Raw genomic sequence first — 24619 nt, forward strand, 5'->3', positions numbered from 1 at the left:
AAGTTCATATCAGAAAGAGTAAATAGAAGAGCGTGTCTCCCAGCCATCCATAATGGTGAACAATTTCTTCCCCAGCTTCAGCATCCTTGTGCTTAGGGGAAGCTACCTATAAATGTGTATTCTCTGAGAGAGAGCAGAGACTGAGGTGAGTACATGGTAATGATTCCTAAGGGTCACGATTACAAGAGAATCCCTTGTAGGAAACTGAGACCAAACCTTTAGAATAGACTTGCCACTTTCTTAGGTCAGAGTCAAATCCATAAAAGAAATGTCATCCTTCTGTGCAAAATTAGTATTGGCAGCGACATGCACTTGAGCTATCACTCAAGTCTCCAGCTCGTATCTTCTCTGGAGTGAATGGATATCACAGGATACAGTACAGCAGCACAACACATATGAAAGGGGGTCAAGTGTCTTGCCCATGCAGAACCCATGATTATAACTGCACTAGAAACAGAACCAAGTTGCTCAAATGCATCTTATCACGTTCTGACTTTTCAATCTCTCAGAATGGTCTAATGAGAAACTTACAGTATGTCTTCAAAAGGAGGGCAGAAACTTAAATAAAAGCAATACCAGTCTGCATTGTGTTGACCTCCAAATCATAGAAGGTGAATTTATATGCTTGAAAGTTTAAGACAGTAAAGATTAGGGAGACAGCAAGGCGACTTCATTAACAGACAAGGGAGAATTGGCTTCCGGTGACAGAGGTCATCAGAACAAAACTCTTGAGCGGCTTGAGGGACTGAGTGTGGAACAGTAACAGAAGGCATTCCGCTTCAGCAGTCAGCAAATACACAAATGCCCGTGTTTTGCAAAGGGGAAAGCTGTATTAACCATTCACCTCAGGCACCCGAGAGCCAGAGGGAGTTCAAGGAGAGTAGACCCTGCCACAGAAAAGAATTGTGTGGGTTGGGTTGTGTCGGATGAAAAAGAGGAAAGGGTGGTTGGCATTAAACTCCACCCAAGACGGAAGGGCCTTCTCTGCAGCAACAGCCCCGCTGGCCGCGGCTGCCTCTGTGCCCATCTCATCCACCTCCACAAAGCTCTTGTGAATCATTTTGGACAAATGTAGATTGGGGCTCTTAGAGATTCCAGTCAGGTCAGCCTTTGTTTCATCAAAGATGTCCTTAATGCCCATGCCTTGTAGAATAGAGTTGAGATCATAGCTGTCTTCCATGACAAACTGGGGAAAGGAAATGGCTACTGATTCTTCCGGCATATTTTCTGAGCTGCTCCAAGCCATGATTTTTTCATAGCTTATTTTGTTTTCAAGCTACAAAAGAAGGAAATGACATTTAAAGTCAGATTACAAGCCAGCAAAAGTATCTCAGTTACTCCAAAGTTCCTGAGTTAATCTGTTTTAATAGTCAGTTATATGCACACCAAGGACTTTCTCTAAACCTCAGAATAGGTACATTTCAATTTTCCTCTCTAGACTTTGTTTAAATTTCCTCCTTTGGAATTGTAGGACAGTCAGCATCCCTCTGCACTTTGGAATTTGGCAGGTTCATGCTCAAAAATCAGAAAGATTAAGTCAGGTAAGCTCAGACCAGCCCTACTACTGTGAAGTAAAATTCCCTTTTCCATACAGCTAACCAAGATAATTTATGAAATGTACTCAGATACATTAAAAGTAATGCTGGTGTGGCATATATTTTGAGCAATGGTAGTTACTATAAGTACAGTGTGGATATCTCTATCCATCTATTATCTATCTGCTTATCTGTCTCCTTATCCTCTCCTTACCCCTCTCCACAGAGCAGAGGTATCTGGGCCTCCCTAACATTCATTGAGTCCTTTCTTATGGTATCAGTATTTCTATTCCTATCAAATAGCATGTTTACAAAATACTCGCAGCTAAACAGCCAGGCATGGCAGAGGCCAAAGGTCAAGCTATTTTAGAAAGAGGAACTGTTTCATTTGTGAAAATTGTCAAGCTGCTTGGCATCCAGATTCTTTGGTCTGGGAAGTAATTGCAGAAGTCTGTAAATTTGGGAGTGGGGGAACTCTTGTTCTGATATAGATGGCATTCACTCATTGGTTTGAAACAACCAAACAAACAAAATGAATATCCAATCTCAATCAGATTCCATGTGTCTCCAATGTCTCTACTAGCTGAGACAGCATCCTTCTTGGATGATGGGATTTGTACAAGTGTGAAGGTGAAGCTGTACCTCTTGCAGGCTCTTCACATTGTCTTCTGAACAAGATGGAAGCAGGACCAACATGCTGAGCTTCCCCATGGTGTATTTCATTTCCAGGATCTGTGCCTGCAGCTCCTCGATGAAGCCAATTCTAAACTTCCCTCTTTGATTCATCATCTTTACTGTCTTCTTCTCATTCTGCAGAGGACATGGATGCTATCACAAAAGCTCATGGAGAGCTCTAAAACCCATGGCTTCAACATCCCTGAGAACTAGAGTGCTTCAAGAAGAAAAGAACCTACGCCAGAAGTTCAGAGCCAAGCCAATGACCCGACTTAAGACACCTCTCTACCTACCGATCAATAAAGCAGCCCGGGCATTACCAATACTTTATCCGTCTGTATCCTTCATCAGTTCCTTAGCTCCTGAGACTACTTACTGCTAGGCTTTCAATCCAATTATCTCCCACACCCTAATTCAGCCAAAGCAATCCCAGAAAGCACAGTCTTCTATGTACATCTTGGTAATTCAGGAACTATCTCAATGATATGCTCCCTTTCCTGGACTGACACCCAGATCACTTTTCCCAGGAAAAATATACTCAGTGTTTATAATCTCTGAAAAAGGGATAGAGGATAAATCTAGGGGGAGATGTTTGGGTCTGGGGACAGAAAATTTAGAGGTAACTAGAGTTGTCTCATGTGTTAACTATCTGAGGTAAGAAGCAGATTCAAAATGAAGAGGCCTGTCTATTTTCTTAAGTGTATACACTTGTTTTGTTTTGTTTTGTTTTATGACAAGGTCTCAATATGTAGTTCTAGATTCCTTGTAGTTTTTATGTACACAAAACTAGACTTGAACTTGTGGTGGTCCCCCTGCCTCTGCCTTGTAAGTGCTGGGCTTTTAGACATGTGCCAGTCTATACAAACTTTTAATTCATTAACTGATTGTATGTATTCGGTATGTATGCCATGTTCTCAAATATGTGTGCATTGTAGAATAGCTCTATTTAAAATGTTCAGTGAACTTTGGGTACTGCCTTTTATAAAACACAAAATGGTTAATGTGATTGTAAGCTACAGATCTAAGCATTAGGTTTGAGTCTAGACACTACTAATCACCATTAGCAGAAATTAGGAATGGACTACCTAGAAATGGCAAGCTAATACCGTAAGTACCTCACTTAGAGAGAAAGGTGCATCAACTGTGTTTTCACAGTCAAAGTTTTTCTCCCACTTGGCCTTGAAGTAAACAGCATTCACCAGCACCAGCACAGTTGCATTATTAATAGCCTCCTTGTTGAACAGCTCCTTGATTTTACCTAGAGAAAAAGCGCCAGAGAATAACCTGAACATGCATTGCATGAAAAGTATTTACAGAGACACTGGAGATTGCTTCACTCAAGAGCTTACACAAGAAACCTAGAGGGTTATGGGTGCTTGAAGGAGGGTAGAAGTTGCTGGGGAAGAATACTCACTCCCCTGGAGGAAGGCCAAATTCAGAGTACAGAGAACAAGAGCATCTTCTCTGATTCTCTTGGACACTTTTGGCTGCAAATTAATATAAGCCAGACATCAATGGCTTATGTTTCATATTATGTATCTAACCACCTAACTTTTATAATTTCCTGGATAGAACAACTACAGTATGAACTTCCTTTCTCTGGCATTTATTGAAGTTCAGTATATGCTTTCACATATAAAAAGATAGGTAGGGGCTGGAGAGATAGCTCAGCCGTTAAAGGCTAGGCTCACAACCAAAAATATAAAGATAGGTAGATGATATACAGATACATAGATAGATAGATAGATAGATAGATAGATAGATAGATAGATAGGATATAAACAGATACACACACATGCATGCTCGTGCACAAGCACACGCGCAGACACACACACACACACACACACACACACACACACGGCCTAGTATAAAGCCTATTTTGTAAATGTTTCTATACCCTCTTTCATTTCAGCTCAAACGAAGAATCCATTCAGTTTTGTAAACAAACACATTCACTTATAGAAGTGGGTACCTTCTAAATTCTAGATAGAGATTAGCCTTCTGGAAGTACTGATAGCTATTTCTTCTTAATGGAGTAATTTGCTATAAGCAATAAAAGGAGACACCAAATGGTCAAAATGGAAAAAGGTGAGTGAGCATCGATCCTGAGGCCTTCCATCTCAGACCAGCTCTCCATTGTAAAAAAAAAATAGTAAGGAGAAAGGGAAGTATCCATAAAAGTGGCAGGAAGTGGTCCTTGCTGTCATCAAGCTAGTCCATTTCAAGACACATACTTTTCTACTTTATTAATGCATGCTGAGATCTTAATGAGGGAGGATCATTTCATATTGATGAAGGCTGTATATAGATTCTATAATACACTATGTCAAAATACACAAGGAAAGCTAACTCACTAAAGAGGAAATATATATTAGGGTTCAGTCCATATTTCTTTACCAAACTACTACTCTTAATAGCCAAACAGGAATTCTGTGGTACATAGAAAAGGAAGAGTAAATAAATGTGGTATTTAAAGGTTGTCTCTATGTAAGCACCATTAGTAAGCTGACTTTAACTCCATGTTAAAAGGAAACAAGGAGAATAAGCCTCCGATGGAAGAAAGAAATAGAAAGTATTGCACCAAGTACCAAGAGCAGCTAACAAGCCAACCACTGTTGTTCCCTGTCTGTCAGTCACCCAAGTGTGCATGTGCCCTGAGTCACAGGCTCACTTTAGATATACCACCTTTCCCTCCCATTCTCCAAAGTTCATTGAACAAGAACTCCACACTCATAACCATTACTTGTCCTCTTCTAATGCTCAGGCCTGAGACAAAGAGCCCATTTTTGTAAAGTATGCAAGCACAGGTAGAAGAGGGGATCCCCACCATCTAGAGATTCAGGCTGAGACCCTGTCTTCATTCTTAATGACTTAAAGACTTCATTCTTGAAGACCACATCTCAATCCCCCCATGAAACGAAGGCTTGAGTTGGTTGGGTCTTTACCATGATGCTGGTGGTGAAAGTCAAGAGGGACAAAGAGCAAACGAGCTGCAAGTGAACAAATCATTGGGGAAAATGTCTGAGAACAGTTTAGGTTCCTCCCCTATTGGCTGAGTTCAGAAACAGCTGATAAATGAAGAGGCCCCACTCTTGTTTAATGTATTTATTATTAGACTTGATGAGTAAAAACTGCACACATACACAACAGTTTTACTTAACCATAAAGAAGAATGAAATTATGTCATTTGCAGCAAAGTGGATGGAAGTGGATGTCATCAAGGTAGGCAAAATAAACCAGGCTAAGAAAGACAAATAACCCGGGTCTCCTCTCGTATTAGATGGGCATGTGAGGGTGGAAGGGGCACTAAAAGGGAGAGTGGGTGGGGAATGAGTGGGTGATGGGGAAAGAATATAAAATACTGCATGTTTTCTCTCCTATAGTGAATCTAAAATCATGCAGTTGAAGGAATCAAAAGCAGAACTGACTATTTCAGGAGAAGGAGACCAATAGGAAAGAGGAGGAGAGAGGCTGGGAAGGTGGGTGGGCAGATACTACCAAACTACAATGATATATACACATACATACATTAAACACTAAATTAAAAAGTAAATGTATATCTTAAACTCCCTAACTTGCCTTCATTCTTAATGTGTCATGTAAAATGATATTAAAATCATATATGCATGGGTATTCTTATTCAATTAATATATGTCTATATTAATTCTAAGTATGCATGATGCATTATGAGTGCTACCATGGCTTTCAACATTGTAATTTCTCAATGAAAAAAATTAATGTTTTATATTATTTTTGTCACATGATAGATATTGCAAGTAAAAGTAGAGTCCTCAATAACTCAAATATGACAGATGAACTCCAATTTTTAAATGGGTATTTTGTAGAAAAGATGAGCCTCATCCTGTGGACAGAGATGCATTCAGTTCTGCAAACATTAGTGTGATTCCAAAAGAGACAGTGAGTCCTTCCTACCATTCAGAGGAAAGTCCATAATAAAAAGCACTGGGATTGCAGGAATATAACTGAAAAGTCATGGGCTGGCAAGATGGCTCAGAGGTAAAGTCACTTGCTCATAAGCCTGACAACCTGAGCTAAATCATGGAATCCATATGGGAAGAAAGAACTGGCTCCTGCAAGCTGTCCTCTGACAGCCATACCTCAAGCACAGGCCTATGTGAACACACACATACATGCACAATAAATAACTGTGATTTCAAAAGTCTTTAAAACTCAGACATCCTGGGAGGAAACAAAACACAACAAAAACAAAAACGGAAACAAATGATGGAAGTGCCTAAGTAGCTACCAGCCGGAGTATGCCCAATCTATTCTGATGCTGTCTAGCAATACATTGTGAACACAACACGCACATGCAAACACCAGCCTGCAATGAGCTGTGAACATGCCCCACACATACAAACACCAGGCCACAGTGAACTATGAACACACACCACACATACAAACATCATCCTGCAATGAGCTGTGAACATGCCCCACACATGCAAACACCAAGCCCAGAAGATGAGCCACCAGCAAAGGGAACCCACTGCTTTTCTTTGGGAGAAAGGAATATCCACCTCACTGCTAGGCCTTTCTTACCTTGACATTGACTTTCAACCCAGAAGTTAATCTCTTGTCTTGACTTCTCAGTATCCTCCCGGAAGTCTACACTTTCAATTGTCGTGTGGTAGAATTGAGTTACGCCATCGGAGTACTCCTGTTCAATTCAAATACATTGGAAAGAGTGTAACAAAATCACATGGAGGTGCTACTCGTTAGGATGAGATGGTGACAAAAAGCCCCCTGAAAAGAAACTCCTGGTCACCTAACATCAAGGCCAACTTAATGTTCACAGTCTTTCTCTTTGGAAAAAGCGTAATAATTGTGAATATAATTCCACTCACAAACATTAAAATAGTTTATATGGGTATTTGTATTAATTTTTATTTAGTATAATTTTAAATAAATAATTTTATTTAAATTATTTATTGTGTATTATGTTTTAAATAAATACATCATGTATTAAATTATATTTGATATATAAATTAATACACAAATTATATATGATTAAGTGATGCATTAAATAAATAAATGCATTACCAAAAACATTAATTTGTCTACTCTTTAATAAATGTATTACATGTGTGAAGTTAGCTCTCAACAGTCTAGGGTTTTAATCGGATATAAGGTAGCATCTTGGTAAGATAATTGATTGTGAAGTACAGCAGGATCTTTGTACCCTTGGCTAGGCCAGCTCCTACCAGCTGTGTCACACCTGCCTCTACCCACACACATCACTCTAAATGACAATGCGGCTCACTTTACTGAGACTGGAATCCTAATCGAAGTCCGTCCTGCTCCAGATAAGTGCTGCTTGTCCACAGAAACAAGGCCTGTGCTGTGGTTTGGGGCTCCCGGTGGGGTCACCTTTCTCGGCCCCATGCACCTTCTGGGGAGCACAGGTCCCTTGGGGACTATCTGATTGATACACAACAGGGGGTCTTCGAGTAGTGCCTTAAAGGCAGCCAACAGGCGAAAAAGCCACAAAATACAGCTACCATGCACGTTGGTGGGGAAAGACCTCACGAAGCTCATGTGTGTACCAATGGGCTGTGAATCAGGTACCCCTTTCTGTATCCATTCTGTGACACTTGTAAATGGACTCCTAAACTCAACATGAAAACTGGGTGGAAGGAGACACAACTGTGGGACCTCAGTAAGCAGGCTGCAGTCCTGCACCAGGTCCGCAGGCCCAGACTATATGGAAGGTATATCATCCACCCACTCACTTACTTACTGAGCATGCTCAGTGGACACCCCATTCCCTGTAACTTGATGGGTGATGTCATTCTGTAAATATGTTTCTCATACTGTTTAATGAATAAAGCACTGTTGGCCAATAGGAAAGCAAGAGAGGAGGGACTAGGAGAAAAGGAGGAAAGAGGAAGTAGTAGGGAGGAGTCAACATGGAGAGATTGGAGAGAGCAGAACCACCGGCCCCCTCTCTCCGGTAAGATGAGACCACATGGAAATACTTAGATTAATAGAAATGGGTTAATACTTAAGACAGAGCTAGCCGATAAGAAACAAGTAACTGGCCAACAGCATTATATCAAATACAGAGTCTCAGTGTATTATTTGGGGCTGGCGTGGTGGTGGGACCAGGCTGGCAGGAAAAACCTTGCTCACAACATAAGGCGCCGCAACGTGGCTAATAAGAAACTTCCATTTCAAACTTAACAAAAGCTTTAAAAAGAGTTTTAGAAAAAAAAAAAAAGACAAGCAAGGCTTCTTGCTAACATCATTTTTCTGGGTTGGATTCTGATTTACATGAGACAAGCAAAGATTTGCACCGCTCCTTTAAGGGAGGTTTCCTGACTCAGCATAAGCAGCAAAAAACCACACGGCTTTTAAAGAACAACTTACTGGTGTGTACAAGAGCTGGCAATGGCAATGACCACAGCTCCAAGCTGGCAGCTTGGTTTTAAAAAGACAGAGAGGAGCTGGGTGTGGTGGCACACACCTTTAATGCTAGCACTCAGGAGACAGAGGCAAACAGATCTCTGAGATTGCAAAGTAAACCTGGTGTGTAGAGTGAATTCCAGGACAGATAAAAGTTACACTAAGAAATAAAAAAATAGAACTAACAAAAACAGAATAATAAAAAAGCCATGTAAAAATAAAAGTACTAAAAAAATCTGGATATTTTATGGTATTACATTGTCTTTGTATCATTTGACTGCTGAGGAAACAACAACTGTTAAAGGAAATGCTGCTGGATTAATTCAATTTATAAATTAAAAATGCTTTGACTTTAAAACTTAAGTCTAAGGACAAGTTACTGGGGAAAAGGATTTCTATTTTTATTTCCACAGAAAATGAAAAGCTGTGGATTCCTTCCAGACTAACATGGTATGATCAAGCCAGACCCCCTGAAACAGTTGAAGGTGATCCAACATTCAAAAGAGTTGGGACATAGCAGCCTTGCAGACTACAGCCAGGATTTCTGCATCTTCTTAGGATCCCCATGACAGTGCCCCCTACCAGCAAGAAGCAATTTGGAAAGAACGACGCCCAAATTCCCAAATATTGTTTATAAAGTTGTTTTCATTTAAATGGGGTTGGTTTTAAATAGTTAATGACCACAACCAATATCTTTTTAAAGGTAAAAAGGGAATTATGGTATAGATATGAATACTTTGTTTTGAAATGGATTTTCATTATTGATACAATTTAAGGTCAATTTTGTGATATGTATATTTCTCCTTTTGTTTAGGTATTGTGTTTATATAGCTCATTTAGAAATGTAATATATAATTTAGTAAAGATTATAGATAGTTACCTAAAATAGTCAAAACTTAAGTTAGGTTTTACCTATAATAGTCAAAACTTATAGTTAGATGAGTTACATTTTCTAGATATACAGAGATGTATTTCAGATAAATAGGCATTCTTCAAACCTTTCAAAGACCTACAGAATATGACATTTAAAACGGTTTAGGGTTTTTTCTTGACAATGAGACATAACTGCTCCTGACAATACCACCTGCATCAGAAAGGAAGATGGACATTGAAGAAACGCGTAATGAAGTTTACTTTCAATATGGCAAGATTAGCCATTTAAACAAGATACTGCTCTTGTCTGGACTGTTTGACTTTATGCTATATAACTGGACATGCAGGACCCACAGAAAAGTGACTGCTGATTTAAGATGGACATTGCTACAGAGTTCCTGCTTCATGGAAGAGTCTGCCAGACAGTCTGCAGGACACAGAGAAAAGTGACTGACAAACTGCCAATACAAGAAGACAGTTTAAAGTTTCCTGCTTTGCTGAAGAGTCTGCCAGATGCACTATGGCCTAGGGGCTGAAGATGGAACATTACAGAACTTTGGGTGACTGATCAGGTAGCAAGGTTATAACCCTTCTTTTTATTTTAGACAGAAAAAGGAGATGATGGGAGAAGTCATTCTGTAAATATGTTTCTCATACCGTTTAATGAATAAAGCACTGTTGTCCAATAGGAAAGCAAGAGAGGAGGGACTAGGAGACTAGGAGGAAGAAGGAGGAGTCAGCACGGAGAGACTGGAGAGAGCAGAACCTCCGGGCCCACTCTCTGTAAGATGAAACCACGTGGAAATACTTAGATTAATAGAAATGGGTTAATAATTAAGACAGAGCTAGCCGATAAGAAATAAGTAACTGGCCAACAGCATTATATCAAATACAGAGTCTCTGTGTGTTAATTGGGGCTACCGCCATGGTGGGTCCAGACCAGCAGCAGGGAAAACTACTCGCAACAGTAACTCACTGGGCAGATTGGGAATCCCTGCTCTCCGTACAGTCTGTTGGCCATACTCAGAGTGTAATAAGCTTTGGCCCTGTCTAATCTGGAGAGAAGTTTCCCGAAGTAGCAGCCAAGCAGTTCATTCTCATCTGTAGATTCATCCTAAGGAAAGAAAAACAAACGGCTTCCTGAAATCAAAGTTAAGCACCACTAAAGACTAACTGTTTTTACAGGAGGAAAGTAACGCTGGCCAGAGAGATGCCATTGTCCAGTGTCACCAGATGTGGGAGGCAGAGAGGAATGGGGATAACTAAGGGCATAGAAAAGTTGTCCTTAGAAAGGGCCTTCAGACTGTGTGAAATGTCTGCTGACTGATGCCTGCACCTAACTTACAGAATAAGCATCTGTTGTTAGGCACGGCACAGGCAGAAGAAAGAGCTAGCAGTGAAGGGTAGAGTCTTGAGGCAAAGTCTCACCTGCTTCTCCTGAGATGCTGGTGCTTGTTTCTGCCCTTCCAGAGAGCTGTCAGACAACACTTTGCTTTTGCTTTTTAAACAGGCATCATTGGATTCTTGGCTTTCATTCTTGGAAAGTTCATTGAAATGTAATACCTGTGTGACAATGACATGGAGCTTTTCAGACAATATGATGGACAAGAAGTCAACAAAACAGCCAACAATTGTTCACAGAAGCAGGTGTCACTGATACCACCCTCCTCCTCTGACTACACTCAAGACTGGGAACAGAGCCCAGAGTTCTAACCCATGCACACTCCTTTAATCCCAGGGGAAGCAGGAAGATTAGAAGTTCCAGATTTACCTCAGCTGCATAGAAAGTTCGAGGCCAGCCCAGGCTACATGACACACACAAACACACACACAAAGAAAAGAACACAGCTAGAATTAATATTCCAAACCAAGGAATAGAAGGAATTCATGAGCTATGGGCCACTACTAACCTATACTTTTTCATACCCTGTCTTAATTAGGTGCAAATATAAAATTCACATGAGGTCTTGAGGATAGAATAAACAATAATGTAAAATACCTCATTAAAATGTATATTGATTATGTATTGATAGGGTACTGTGAAAATGATGAATTACCTAAACCTTATTATTAAACTTAGTCTTATCTTTGAAAATTATTATGTGACTACTAAAAATGCTTTAAGTTTATGTGTGGCTTAAGTCAGATTTGTATTGGACAGCACTGATCTGAAGTTTCACATCAGTCTGGGGAGTGAGTATGACTGGAGACAAGCAGCCCAGCATCTCAGAGGAAGTGAGGAAGGACAGTCACCCCCCCACCCCTGCTCAGATCCAGGTTATGGAGCCACATGGAGAAAGAACGCCAGCTGGTCCTGGAGGACACAGACCCCATTGTATAGCTATGTGTTGTTTAAGGAACAGGAAGTGCTTATGGAACAGAAAATGCTTATGAAACAGGAAGTGCTTATGGAACAGGAAGTACTTACGGAACAGGAAATGATGGTACAGCAAGTACAAGTAAATGCAAGAGCATAATGACCCCAAATAATTCTGCCTTAATCTGTGAATCCAATTCCTCTGTGTATTGATGCCTAATCTTTGTGCCAAGAAAGTACGAGCCTCAGAAGCTCACAGCTGAGGAGGCAGGAAGCACTTTTGTCTTGTGCACTCGTTATTCTACAGGCATCAGTTGGGTGCCTACTCTGGGTCTGGTGCTATTGTAGAACAAAGTCTCTTGGAGATTGTGCAGCAATGCAGAAGATATAAAAATAATATACATAGTAATTGGTTACTGTATGCCTTGTAATATGTGTTATGTAGGTAAATGTGACGAGGCTCATTTCTGGGATTGGGAGCTTGAATGGAGCATCAGATTGGGAGATAAGAGTGAGCTTTTCAAAGATGATAAATGGCAAACACTGATGAGGAAGAAAGTAAGCCAATGGATTAAGTATATGAGTGTGGTTGTGTGAACCACATAGGCTCATACATTTGAATAGCTGGTCCCTTAATGGTGGAACAGTTTTGAAAGGATGAGGATGTGTGGCCTTTTTGGAGGAGATGTGTCACTGGTGTGGGCTCTGACTTTGCGCCATTCCCAGTGTGTTTCTCTGTCTCCTGTTTTTCAGTCTCAATGTGCAGTCTTGGATGTCTCTGCCACCGTGTCTTTGCTCTGCCGTCACCAACTATAATCCTCTGAAACTGTAAGGCCAATCAAGTGGTTTCTTTTTTACATTCTGAGGTCACAATGTTTTGTCACGGCAATAGAAAAGTAACTAAAACACTGAGGGAAGAGACACAGGACAAAGGAACCCAAAGGCCAAAAAGTAAGAGTCCTTTCACAAGGGTAAGGAGCATACTGCCCATGACAGAAACACAGGATGCTGTCATAGAAGCAAGCCAGAAGAGATGATAGAGTTCAGACCTCAGGGAGTTTGGGAAGTTTGTCAAAAGGAAAGCCAACAGGATTTCCTGACTAGTGAAATTAGAAAGTCTAGGAGGATCTTAAGCTGCTGGCTAAATATCTAATTTCTAATACACATCTGGTTAATGAGGGAAGAACGAGAGGAAAAGCACTCATATTAAAGCTACTAACAGTATTTGTCTCGGTAACTATAGAAAGACAGGCCTGAAGACAGAGGTGAAGAGGCAAAGATGAATGGAGAAAGCTATCAGGCAGGGAGGCTGGAGAAGGCCCGTAAGAAAGATGAGCAGAAATGAAACTGCAGAGGATTCCAAGCCCAAACGCTGAGAGCAGTGAGCAACCCCAGCTCACCTGAGGGTCAGATTAGCATCCTGTGCGGACCCAGACAGAGCACAGGGGCCTGTTCAGCATCCTTCAGGATACATACCTCATCAATCTGACGTGCACTGTCACCTCGGGCTCCCAGGCGGACCATACCAAAGGCAGCTGAGATACTCAGAGGGCAGACAAAGATGTTCTTGTGAATATCATCTTTGCTAATCTCTTGGAAGAAATCAAAGCTAAATTTGCTATTTGCTGCAATAAGAGAGTCCATTGTAAAACTGGTTACCGTCTGAAAGAAAAGGAAAGGAAAAGTGAATGGAGAAAAATGGGTAAACAACCAAGTCCTATTTTTAATGGCCAAGATATAACAATACGTAACTATTTGATGTGTTTATGGTTTATGAAGAACTGTAAAATTGACTTGGAGTGTAGCTCAGTGGTAAAATACTTGCACAAATAAGATAAAAGAAGGGGGAGAGATAAAGGGAAGGAGAAAAAAAGAGGATGTAGAAAGAAAGAGAGAGGATCCAAGAAAAGACAAGGGAAAAGAGGGGAAAGCGAGGGAAAGGAGGAAGAGGGAGGAAGAGAGGGGAGTGAGCAAGGGAGGTGGTATGGGGGGAGAGGAAGAGCTAGAAAACTAAACCTACCAACCTTGGATATAAATAGTGGAATTGGTGTCTGTATTAACACAGACATAAGTTTTTTACTCACAGGTACAACAGAGAACAATAGCCAGTTGGCTTAATAAACAGGAATTTACTCTCCCACAGCCCTAGAAATCCAAAATCAAGGTATCTGCTGAATTGGTTCCTCCTGGAACTCTTGAAAAAATTCTGCCCCACACCTCTCCTGTTTTTGGTGCTGTCAGTCATCTCTGATATTTACTGGCTTACAGAGGTATCATTCTAACCTCTGCCTCCATCCTCACATGACATGTATGTATATCTTGTATTTGTATGTGCACATATGCGTGTCCACCATTTCCTCATCCACTGACTCAGCACCCTGAATCAGCATGACCTCATCGTCTCTTGGTTGCATCTGTAGAGACTATGTCCAAATACATTCATAAAAGCAGAGGTCTGAAGTTAAAACAAGTCCACTCACTCCTGTCACTTCATTCAGGTCAAAGAAAGCAAAGGCTAACATCAAGCAGGAATGTACCTGCTTATTCTTCCCTCAGTGGTCTGTGACAGAAAATGCCCAGCAAATTGCTATGTAGCATGTCCTCAGCTAGTGAACTCTGTCTTTTGACTCAACCTGTGTACAATCTAATTTGACATATTTTAGCCACTCATCGATACTGTCCAAGAGATAACAGAGCTCGAAAGCCGCCATAGGATAGGGGCCATTGACTTTCTTTTAACACAACACCACAGGTAAAACAGAAGTAAACCAGGAAACTGACTTCCCTAATAACTACTCCTTGCCTCACCCTCAATCGAGTCTAGTAATACCCGCGGAGTCGTATTTAGTTCTCACCCTCCCTCTAAACTGAAACTTGTTTTCTTCATCTCCTTTGCTCATGGACCTTGTATATTTCCAACACACAAATGCAAGACATTGAACACAGAGTCAGCATTGAGAATAGTTCCTGTGCTGAAGGCGATGGTGCATGCTGGCCCTAACATCTTCCCAGCTTGTTAGATGCTCGTTATGCATATGAAACAACTCAAAAAGAGCCTAGACAACTTTCAAAAAAAACTGCTTGCGGAGAAATACCTTCACATTCATTATAGTTGCTTTAAATTCAGCTTCCATCAGCAATTTTGTAGCAAGTATACTAGAGAAGTAAAGAACACCAATGGTCTGAGTTGAGGGGATTTCATGGCTTTGATTTAAGCATAACCCTTTTTTAAGAAAAAAAAATAGCTTAATTCCCTAAAGCCTCAACTTGCAGCATTTAATGTAAGTAAAACCTTCAGTGTGGGTGGAGGAGTCATTGGCCACTCTGGCCATTCACTCCTCACAAGAGAAGACAGTAATGGCTGAAAGAAGGGCTTGGAGGGGACACCGGAGGATCTGATCCTGGCTGGCAAAAGTCTCAGCCTGGTGAGTGGCCGCTCGGCTGATTCACTACACCTGCTCTGGCCATCAGGAGGGGTGTTCATTCCCAGCACACAGAGCTGAAGGAACTGAAGCTTCCCTGCTTTAGAAAGAACATGACTGCTCATGTAGAGCAACTCCCTTCTTGTCAGAACAAAACTACACTGAGAACAGATGAAACGAAGTGACTTGCACACCACCATGTGTAGGCCAAGAGAAAAGCCAAGCTACAGACCTCACCATGCCCAGGCCTGCTCTCTGTTGCAACATCTTTGTTTTATTAGGAATATTTTGCACTTGCTTCTAATGCCCATGCTGTCTTGCTTACACTGAATACTCTCAAGCTCTCTCTGCCACTTCTGCAGAGAACATCTAGAGATTTTTGTGAAGTACTTGTTGTGATACTCTTGGCCTGGCTGCTCTCACCCCGGCTTTATTTTCTGAGTATGAACAGTTTAGAATGCCTCAGACTGATTTCATCCCCTAGTGCAATCTGGGTGGCTTTAGCACTTTCTTTCGAGGAAAAATTTGCAACAGAAAATGGCCAGAAAAAAGGAAACAGAGTTAATGTTACAACACTAACAAGATGTAAATGCCTATAATATGAAGGTTCTTTCTGTCTTTGCACAAAAGTCTAGAAGATAGGAAAAATGAACATGTAATAATTTAAGATGTCATCCAATATCCAACTTCTCAAGGCCAGTTGGTTGGTTGGTTGGTTGGTTGGTTGGTTGGTTGGTTGGTTGGTTGGTTGGTTGGTTGGTTGATCTGTTGTGGATGCAGTTCTCATACTTAAAGATAACCTCACTACTCAATAAATATTTATAAAATTATTGTACTAAGTTAGATACTGTAAAGGGTGAACTGAAAGCTGAAAGAGAAGCAATGTCTGCCTTTGAGAAATATTGACAGAATATATAAAGTTCTGGAAGACCCAATCTGGTATCTTAAAAGTGAGGAGAATAGTTACCATTGAGGGTGGGTTTAGGGAATAGTAGTTAGGCTTAGGTAGAAATATCAGTGATCTAACAGACTAACTGACTCCCCAAACAGAGCAAGGATAGTGTTTGCTAATTTCTGTGGTGTAAATGCACCCACTGTGATAAATTTCAAACTCCCAACAGGACCTCACTGTACCCAGGTTTGTAGAAAAACAGAAAGTTCCAGGAGACTTCTAAAAAGCTGGTCATGCTCTCTTTCCTGATCTATTAAACATTCATGTGGACTTATATATAAAAATAGCTTGCATGTGTGTATGTGTGTGTCTTTCATTTTAAAAGGTATTGTAAATGTATTATCAAGCATGGAGGTTAATTTAAGACATTGCCTGTTTGTGTGTTTGGTACAAAGATGAAGGATGTTGGAAAACTGAGACACAATATCTCACAGTGAAACCTAAGCTATAGATCCAAGCAGGGCGTGCTCTCCAAGCACCAAGAGGAAATGTTTTCCTTTTGCTATGGAAAATAGTCACTATTCAAAGTAAGATTGCTTAAGTCTAAAGATGACTGATTGCTTGTGCAGGCTGCCTCTTAAGCTGCAACTTGAAAAACTTGACCATGATTTATCCCAGTCATCACTATTTCCAAACCAACCTGAAATAATCTTTTAAAATAGTAAAGTTCCCCTAAGTCCACTCAGCTCAAGCAATTAGAATACCCTCACACACAATGACTTTAGAATTTTAAACACAGCGTACTGAATGTCCTGCAAATATTGTCTCTAATTCTCAAAAAAAAAATCTTGTAAGTTTAGAAATTCACATCCTCAAATTAAGTGTAGTGATCAGTAGTGTGTAAATTAGTCAACTTGGTCTGGTATCAGTCATAACCTTCCCTTCTACTTTTTCCTGCCCTCAGCAAATACTAGCACCCAAACACCACATCCTAGGTACCCTATTACCCACCTTTCTGTTACGACTGGTTTGTCTCTCACCAAGGCAACTATTTACAGAAAGAATTCCCAGTCTAAAGGGTTCATCTTAGAACTTCCTTGAAGGACTTCCTTGCCAAAAGGTATCTTAGATTACAGTGTGTCCTCCCAAGACTCTCATACCCATTGCTCATAATCTTGGCCTTGTAAAATCTTTTCATGCTGCATTGAAATCTGTATGATTACAGACAGAAATTGAGATATTAAGGCTGCATATAACCTTAACCTTAATTGAGACCCTCTTGCATAACTTCATAACAGGCAACTTTTATTCAGAAAAAAGAAATATGATAGTTATTAAACTATCATATTTTGCCAACATTTCCATTTAACTCACTCTTTCACTCGAAACAAAATATAAAGAATGTGATAATATAAAAGAAATTTGATTTTCAAATTCTAACTCACCGTACAGATGGAAAGATGATGACAATGAGAGCTTTGTTCTTACAGTCTTCATAACTTTGTTGTCTTTGTTTCTCATGTGTTTCCAGGTCTTGCAAATTTAACATGCATTTTATATTATGCATACATTATGTGTATGTGCATATGTGTATGGTTATCATGTGTGTACAAATGTGTGCATTTATGTACATGTGTGCACATGTGTATGTATGCATGTCCATCTGTGTGCATGCATCATCTTCATCACTCCTCACCTCAATGGCTACACTGTGACTATTTTCATATTTGTCCTTTTACTGTAGTTACAATTAAATGCACATATATACATTTTAAAAGTAATGTTTTCTTAATGGCAAGTTTTTATCAGTTTCCCATTTTTCTCTATTAGGAAGTGAACATCTTTTTAAATATAGTTTTCTCCTCTTTCATTTTATTTACTTATGATATGTCTTCAGCATGAGATTTCTAGGTCAAAAAAATGTATGAGGTTTTATCTTTCACACTACATCTCAGGGCTACAGATTGAAGCACATGAATCATAATCTGATAATATCACTACTTGTCATTCTTCATTATTTAAAATATAAAAAATGGGGTCAAGATGGCTCAGCTGGTAAAGGTCTTGCTGACAAGTCTGAGGACCTGTATTTGATCCCTAGGACCCAAATGGTGCAAGAGAGAACTGACTCCCATAAGTTGTACTCTAACATTCATTTACACACTGTGCATGGGTGCTTGCACACAAACACACACATGCACACAAGCACTTTCACACACGCAGATTTTTTTTAAAGTAAATATACAAAAACAATTGTATTTGTTTGATATTCCATTCACAATTGCTAATGTGGGAACATTTGGTCATGTGTCTTCTCCTTTTAGAGATTGTCTGCTAATTGTCTTTTCATGTCCACCTGTCATTTTTCTATCAAAGTCATAAAAATGTATTGGTTGACTACATTACACTTTATGTTTGTTTATATATATATGTACATATATATGTATAAAATGTTTCACAAAATCATTTAAAATATTTTGCTAGCTGATGATGTATCCTTAATTTTACTTCCTATTATTGCTATTGTAAAATTATTTTTACTCTTATTTATTTAGAATTCTCGATATTTTGGTACTACTTTGTCATTTCAAAATTGAAATTATCATATCTTACATAAAATTTTAAAACATCAATTTCTAACCTTTATACAAAAATGAATATCCCTTGCTTAATGTTATCTATCTTGTGTATTTAAATTCTTAACATTTTTTTCTTGAGTTAAGAAAAGGACATTTTAACCAAGTGGTGGTAGCACATACCTTTAATCCTGGCACTCAGGAGGCAGAGGTAGGCAGATCTCTATGAGTTCAAGGCCAGCCTGGTCTACAAAATGAGTTCCAGGACAGCCAGAGCTATATGGAGAAATCCTGTCTCAAAAACCAAATCAAAAACAAAAGGGCCTTTTTTAAAAATTTAAAGTTGTTTGGTTTGTGGAAAGGATATGCTGACTTACTGCCTAAATTTTTCTAAATTTTTTGTGATGCTAGAAACAGGGACAAGGGCCAGCCATGTGTGTGTTCTGCGGCCATGCTGTACTCCAGCCCTCTTAGATGATCTTAAGGTGTCAGCCCATGATCTGTCTCTCTTTCGGCTTTTCTATTCATGCAAAACCCTCTTATACTTCCAACCACCCTCTTCTCCTTAAGAGTCAATTATTTTCCATTGTCTGTGATGAGCACTGCATTTATGTCTCTTTGCTGTTGTTATTACCCACAAGCACTTGATTTTTATACTTCAGCCTTCAACTCTAAACACAGATCTCTTGCAGGTGTTTTTATTCATCTCTGCAGTTTGTCTGTGCAGCACATAGAAGCATTCAGCAAGTGTTTATGGATTCATTTGTCTTGTTTCCATGGTAGATGGTTCTACCATCTGAAATCTTATGCGGCATTATTCAAACATGTTGACATCTGTTCCATCTATAATTGGTAGAAGTGTTGCATAGTAGAATCAGCCCTTGACTCATTTTCTATTACATTAGAAACAGCTCTTGCATGAAATTATGCTTCCCTTATATGGAAAAATGTAAAAAAAAAATTAAACTGGATAGAGGTTCTAACAATACCAAATATTCTGAATAAAATTATTCTTTCCTTATTGACGAGATGACTCATGAGGAATACGTAGTTGTCACCAAGCCTAATGATATGACTCTGATCCTCAGGTACAAGGAAAGAACAAATTCCCATAGCCTTCATCTGTCCTCCACACATGGCCATGGCACACACCATACACCCACATATACTCACACATACACATGTACACACAACACACATACACCATGCATACACACATCACAAAGCACACACACACACACAAATTTTTTTCATTTAGAAAAATTGTTCTTTCCTATATACAATAGGAAAAAATTTTATACTCCAAAAATATATCAGATCTTATTATTTCTATAATTTCCTCATCTACTAAACCAAAGAAATTCCAACTTTACACAGTTAGATGTTATTCTGCTGGAATTTGACCCAGAAAATAACACACTACATAGTAAGTTATTTCTAAAAACAAAGATTTGTACAATGTGAAACCAAAAGTGTTTTTCTAATGTATGATACAAAAAATATATTTAAATCAATAATGTTTAAAATACAGGCATTATAATATCATGGTATTTTATATTTCAGAAATAATGTACTAAAAAGATGGGGCATACTGAAGTATGTGAAGGTGAAAATATTCAGTAATCCACATCTTTTAAAAACTCAGGCACATCAAGTCCCTGACAGGGTAGCTGGGGCCTGAGGAACAGAATGCTGGCCCTATATCTAGTGAGTATTTGCCTTAGCTGTAGGAAAATCCAAACCATCATAAAACAAAATGCTCTTTTTTTAAAAGGCACCTGACTTAATAAAAATAGGATATGGTACCATTTCAATTGCTTCTTTTGGTTTGCTAGTATTTGAAATGGTCTTCAGAACAGTCTCGTTGTTTAAAAAAAATATTAAGCATGAAGCATTTACCTTCTTGCCTTCAGATTTGTTGCTGAGCCCTGGCCAGGGAAGTTTCAGTCCACACCCTGTCAGGGATGGAAATATATCAGCATGGCCCCTCCCATGCTGGCACTTTTCCAGGTACCATGTTGAAATCTAAAGTAGAATTATCATTGATTGATGGAAGGGAAATGAAAATGTGGCAGGTTATTTCTTAGAGCAGGTTCCCTTGCCTTATGCTTTCAATTAAATTCAATATTTGACTTAATATGCTTGTATTCTCTTTCCCAATTGTGTCTTTTCATAAGTCCCTAAAAGTAACATTTGCTCAGCACCCTTCATCCCAACATCCACATTAAAAGACAGCAGGGTTCTGATTCATGTTGCATGCTCCTTGTCCTAGTCAAACATCTGACCTTCAATTAGTATGAGCTTCCACAACTCATTACATGAGACTTGCAAGGTATGCTTTAAGCTATGTCCAAAGTAGTAGTATTTTTCTTGCAGTGGTACAAAGGTAGGAGTGAGGACTGTTATTTAATTATGACCTAGAATAGCTGAATACCAACAGATGATAAAGGTTATAAGGGAATTTGGTAGAGAAGGTATGGATGAGAGAGGCAGAGAAAGAACCTTCTAGAATAGAACGCATTATTAGGAGGAATGGAAATACACTTGGCATACATCAATATCACTAAAAGAACTGACTGTCTACTGTGGCTTCCTCAGCTCTGACCTGCTTGCCTATTTACAATATGTTTACTCAAAGAATTTCAGGGGCTCAGATACCTCTGCTTTTCTTTAGAAAATAAAATTCTGTAGAAGCTTTCATTAATAGATATTCAACAACTTTGAGGGAAGGGGTTTTTAAACTGAACTAAAGAACGTTCTGATATTATTACTTCTATCTTGTACCCATGACTGGAAGTCATCTAGATAAGGCTATAACAAGTAAGAGAGCTGTGGAGAGTCACTAGGAACCAACAGGGTTTAGCAACACATGAGGGTCCCTCTCTTACTTGGTTTTCTTTGGGGGGGGTGGAAGCCACTTATACCTTCTTTTGCTAACTTCATGTCAGATAACAATATTGTCTGCGCTATCATGCCACAAATATGAGCCATGGAGATACAGGAGAAGTCAAATGAACTGCTTTAGGGTGATACTGCTTTTTGGAGAATATAAGCTACCTATGCATCTAGTACACAAACAAAGCAAATTGAAGTCATCTTTACAGCATAAGCTGTCAATCAATTGGAATTAGTGGCTAAATAGTGGAAGGCTTTCTCCAGTCTCAACAGCAACAAGAGAAAACAAGTTTTCTATTAATATGCTCCACTCCATGATCACTTGAAATGTGATCTTCTACAATTCCAAACCCCCTAGTTGTTGGTAATGATTTGTAGGACATGTGATTTAATAAATGCCTCATGCTAATTAATCACTGGTTCTTTGTGTGGATGTTTGCCATTGCAGTTGTTTACAAAGGTCACTCTTTAAAAACCTTAGAACAGGGTAGCTTCTTGCCTATTCTCATGGATTTGTGACTTTCCCTTTTCTTATTGTTGGCTGATGATATTGCCAGGAGATTTCAGTCACCTCAGCAGATTCAGTCCCATTTGATAATCTTTAATCTAGGATTGCATCTGTTTAACCTCAGGGAAAATACAACAACAATAAAAAAAAATCTGACTACAGATGACTGCAAATAAGCATAAGGATTTGGGGTGGGGTGGCAGCTCCAACAGTGATGACAAAATCCACAAGACACAGCTACATCCTGAAGTCACGTGACATATTACCACCAAAGAGGGAAGGACCATGTCATGAGGTGCCTGTGACCGGTATCCTGAGGATGTCACTAATGTTGGTGAACTCTAGAACTCTAGAAGAATTAATGATACCTCTATATATGATAGCTTGAATCATAACCTTGCTTTTAGAATTTTGTGGATGCGTTTAGAGAAAACACATACTGTCAAGTGATAAGGAATTTTGGAGGTCAACTAGTCTGGGCATCGTATGCAAGGCAAGGTAAAAAAAAAATACAAAGAAAAAATCTGTCACCACACCATAAAAAAATGGTTCCGGTTTCATCTAGCATGGCTTCCTCCCAGGTATATTAACTCACCATGAGTTATAAGCCAATTAATTAACCTCTTAATGACTAATTGGACTTTTCTGCCTGGAATTAAAACTTCAAGGACACCAAAATGATTCACCAACCAAAGTGTTTGCCAGCAGCTGACACAAAACACAATGAGTAAAAGCCTCCTGCAAAAATCTCCTGTTGGTGACAGTAGTGCATTCAAAATGTTAAATTTCACATCTAATTTTATACCTCAGTACTAAGAAAATAAAATATGTTTTTAGAAAAAATATCAAATTTAATTTAAAATTGCCCTTAAAATAACAATTGAAGGTGATGCACACCTTTAATCTCAGCACTCTGGAGACAGGGGCAGGTGGATCTCTGTAAGTTTGAAGACAGCAAAGGCTACATAGGGCGACCCTGTCTCAAAAACAAAATAAAAGAAAAAAAACAACACCAAAACAGACAAACAAAGTACCTATTCCTTTCCTATAAAACCTTCAGTTCTCTCAGAGCATAAGCTGTATCATCTAAGACTGGAAATAGTGTTTACTCTCTGTCCAGGTCTGAATGAGAGGTAGGTGTCAGAGACAGCCAAAGTAGCAGAGAGAAGGCAGAAAATAAAGGCTCATAGGAGCAGAGCACATGGGGTTCGGGACCCAAATCTGCCTGAATTTGACTGCCTGGGACCTTGAACAAGGTACCTTGTGACTGTTAATCTTCTCACCTGTAAACAAATAGAAACCAGTCTTTAGGAATATATTTATGCTGCTCCAGAACTGTAAATCAAGGCTTCATTCTTTAATCAGTATTGACAAGTTATAGGCCTGGCAAAAACAGCCCATCGCCCAAATTTTAAATAAGGTTTTGTCAGAAAGCAACACATTGTACTATCCACATAGCAATTCCTAACACTGTCTTTGCTCCAGCCTTGCAGACTTAGCTTATTATGAAAGGACACATGTCCTGCAAAGCCAAGATTTAGCACTATAAAGTTTGCTGATTCTTGATTTAAACGATTATAACTTTGGAGTCTGTGAAGTATTTATATTCTGAAACATGAAGGTTGTCCTTACACTGACTGAATGTATAGCACACTAATAAGAAATAATTTCTTCCAGTAAAATGTGTTTTGGGCTAGAGATAGAGCAGCTAAGAGCACTTGTTCATGCAGACATGTCAGGCTGCTTATACCTGCCTGTCACGGCAGCATCATGGAATCTAGCATCTCAGACCTCCAGGACCCTGAACTCAAATCCACAAACCCACACACATGCACATAACTTAAAAATAATATATTTTGTTTTTATCTCAGTCCCGGGTAAAGCTCCAATCCCTTTAAATCTTCTATAAAACAATAGTTGTCATGTTGATTTATTAAACTACTAGTTATCAAATGTCAATTGTGTGGCAGACACTGGGGACATGGAGAATGAGATTGTCATTGTCCCTGTACTCATGACATCTGGGCACAGCAAGCCTCTACAGTACAGACTAGATCACCTGCAGTTAGATATGAAAACATTAGTTGAAGATCTTATGTGTAGTAAGCCTTTTGACAGCCATTGTTTCATTCAGGTTTCCAATAACTTGAAGAAGACTTCACCATCTCAACACAACTTGAGAAACGATTAGAACTCACAGTAGTTCAGCCATCCTTCTGGAAAGTAGCAGACTGGATGGCAGTCGAGCATCTACCTGTTTTCCCTGAATCTCCCAGAGTAAAGGTTAACAGTATACATGGCTTCCACACCAAGACAGCTAACACCAAGAGGCATCACTACTTATAGCAGCTTGTCTGCCTCTCAATACATACCTGCAAGCCAGTGAGGACCGTCTCTAGCTGAAGTCCGTGCTCTGCTGAAGTCAATTCAATACCTCAAGGTAGGGACAGCCAAACTCTACAGCCTGCAAGGACTGGTACGGAGTGGTGTTGAGCAAGCAGTT

The 24619-nt window shown here is 39.4% G+C and overlaps 1 protein-coding gene across 1 annotated transcript; it reads right to left on the reverse strand.

The window, feature by feature from the left end:
• Positions 1-789: 789 nt before the first annotated feature.
• Positions 790-24619, reverse strand: Serpinb12 (serpin family B member 12). Its single transcript, XM_051203892.1, has 8 exons — positions 24489-24619; positions 13300-13485; positions 10935-11069; positions 10483-10620; positions 6771-6888; positions 3326-3468; positions 2178-2345; positions 790-1276 (listed from the first exon to the last, which is right to left on the reverse strand). The coding sequence occupies exons 2-8, from the start codon at positions 13465-13467 to the stop codon at positions 872-874; spliced, it is 1275 nt and encodes a 424-aa protein (XP_051059849.1). The 5' UTR covers positions 13468-13485; positions 24489-24619; the 3' UTR covers positions 790-871.

The sequence above is a fragment of the Phodopus roborovskii genome, unplaced genomic scaffold (assembly GCF_943737965.1).
Source record: "Phodopus roborovskii unplaced genomic scaffold, PHOROB, whole genome shotgun sequence".
NCBI lineage: Eukaryota > Metazoa > Chordata > Mammalia > Rodentia > Cricetidae > Phodopus > Phodopus roborovskii.

Coding starts and splice junctions, on each gene's coding strand:
- Serpinb12 (XM_051203892.1), bottom strand. CDS start 13,467: ATGGACTCTCTTATTGCAGCAAATAGCAAATTTAGCTTTGATTTCTTC. Junction 11,070..13,299: donor GTGCACGTCAGATTGATGAG/GTATGTATCCTG, acceptor ATTGTCACACAG/GTATTACATTTCAATGAACT. Junction 2,346..3,325: donor CACCTTTCTCTCTAAGTGAG/GTACTTACGGTA, acceptor TGTCCTCTGCAG/AATGAGAAGAAGACAGTAAA.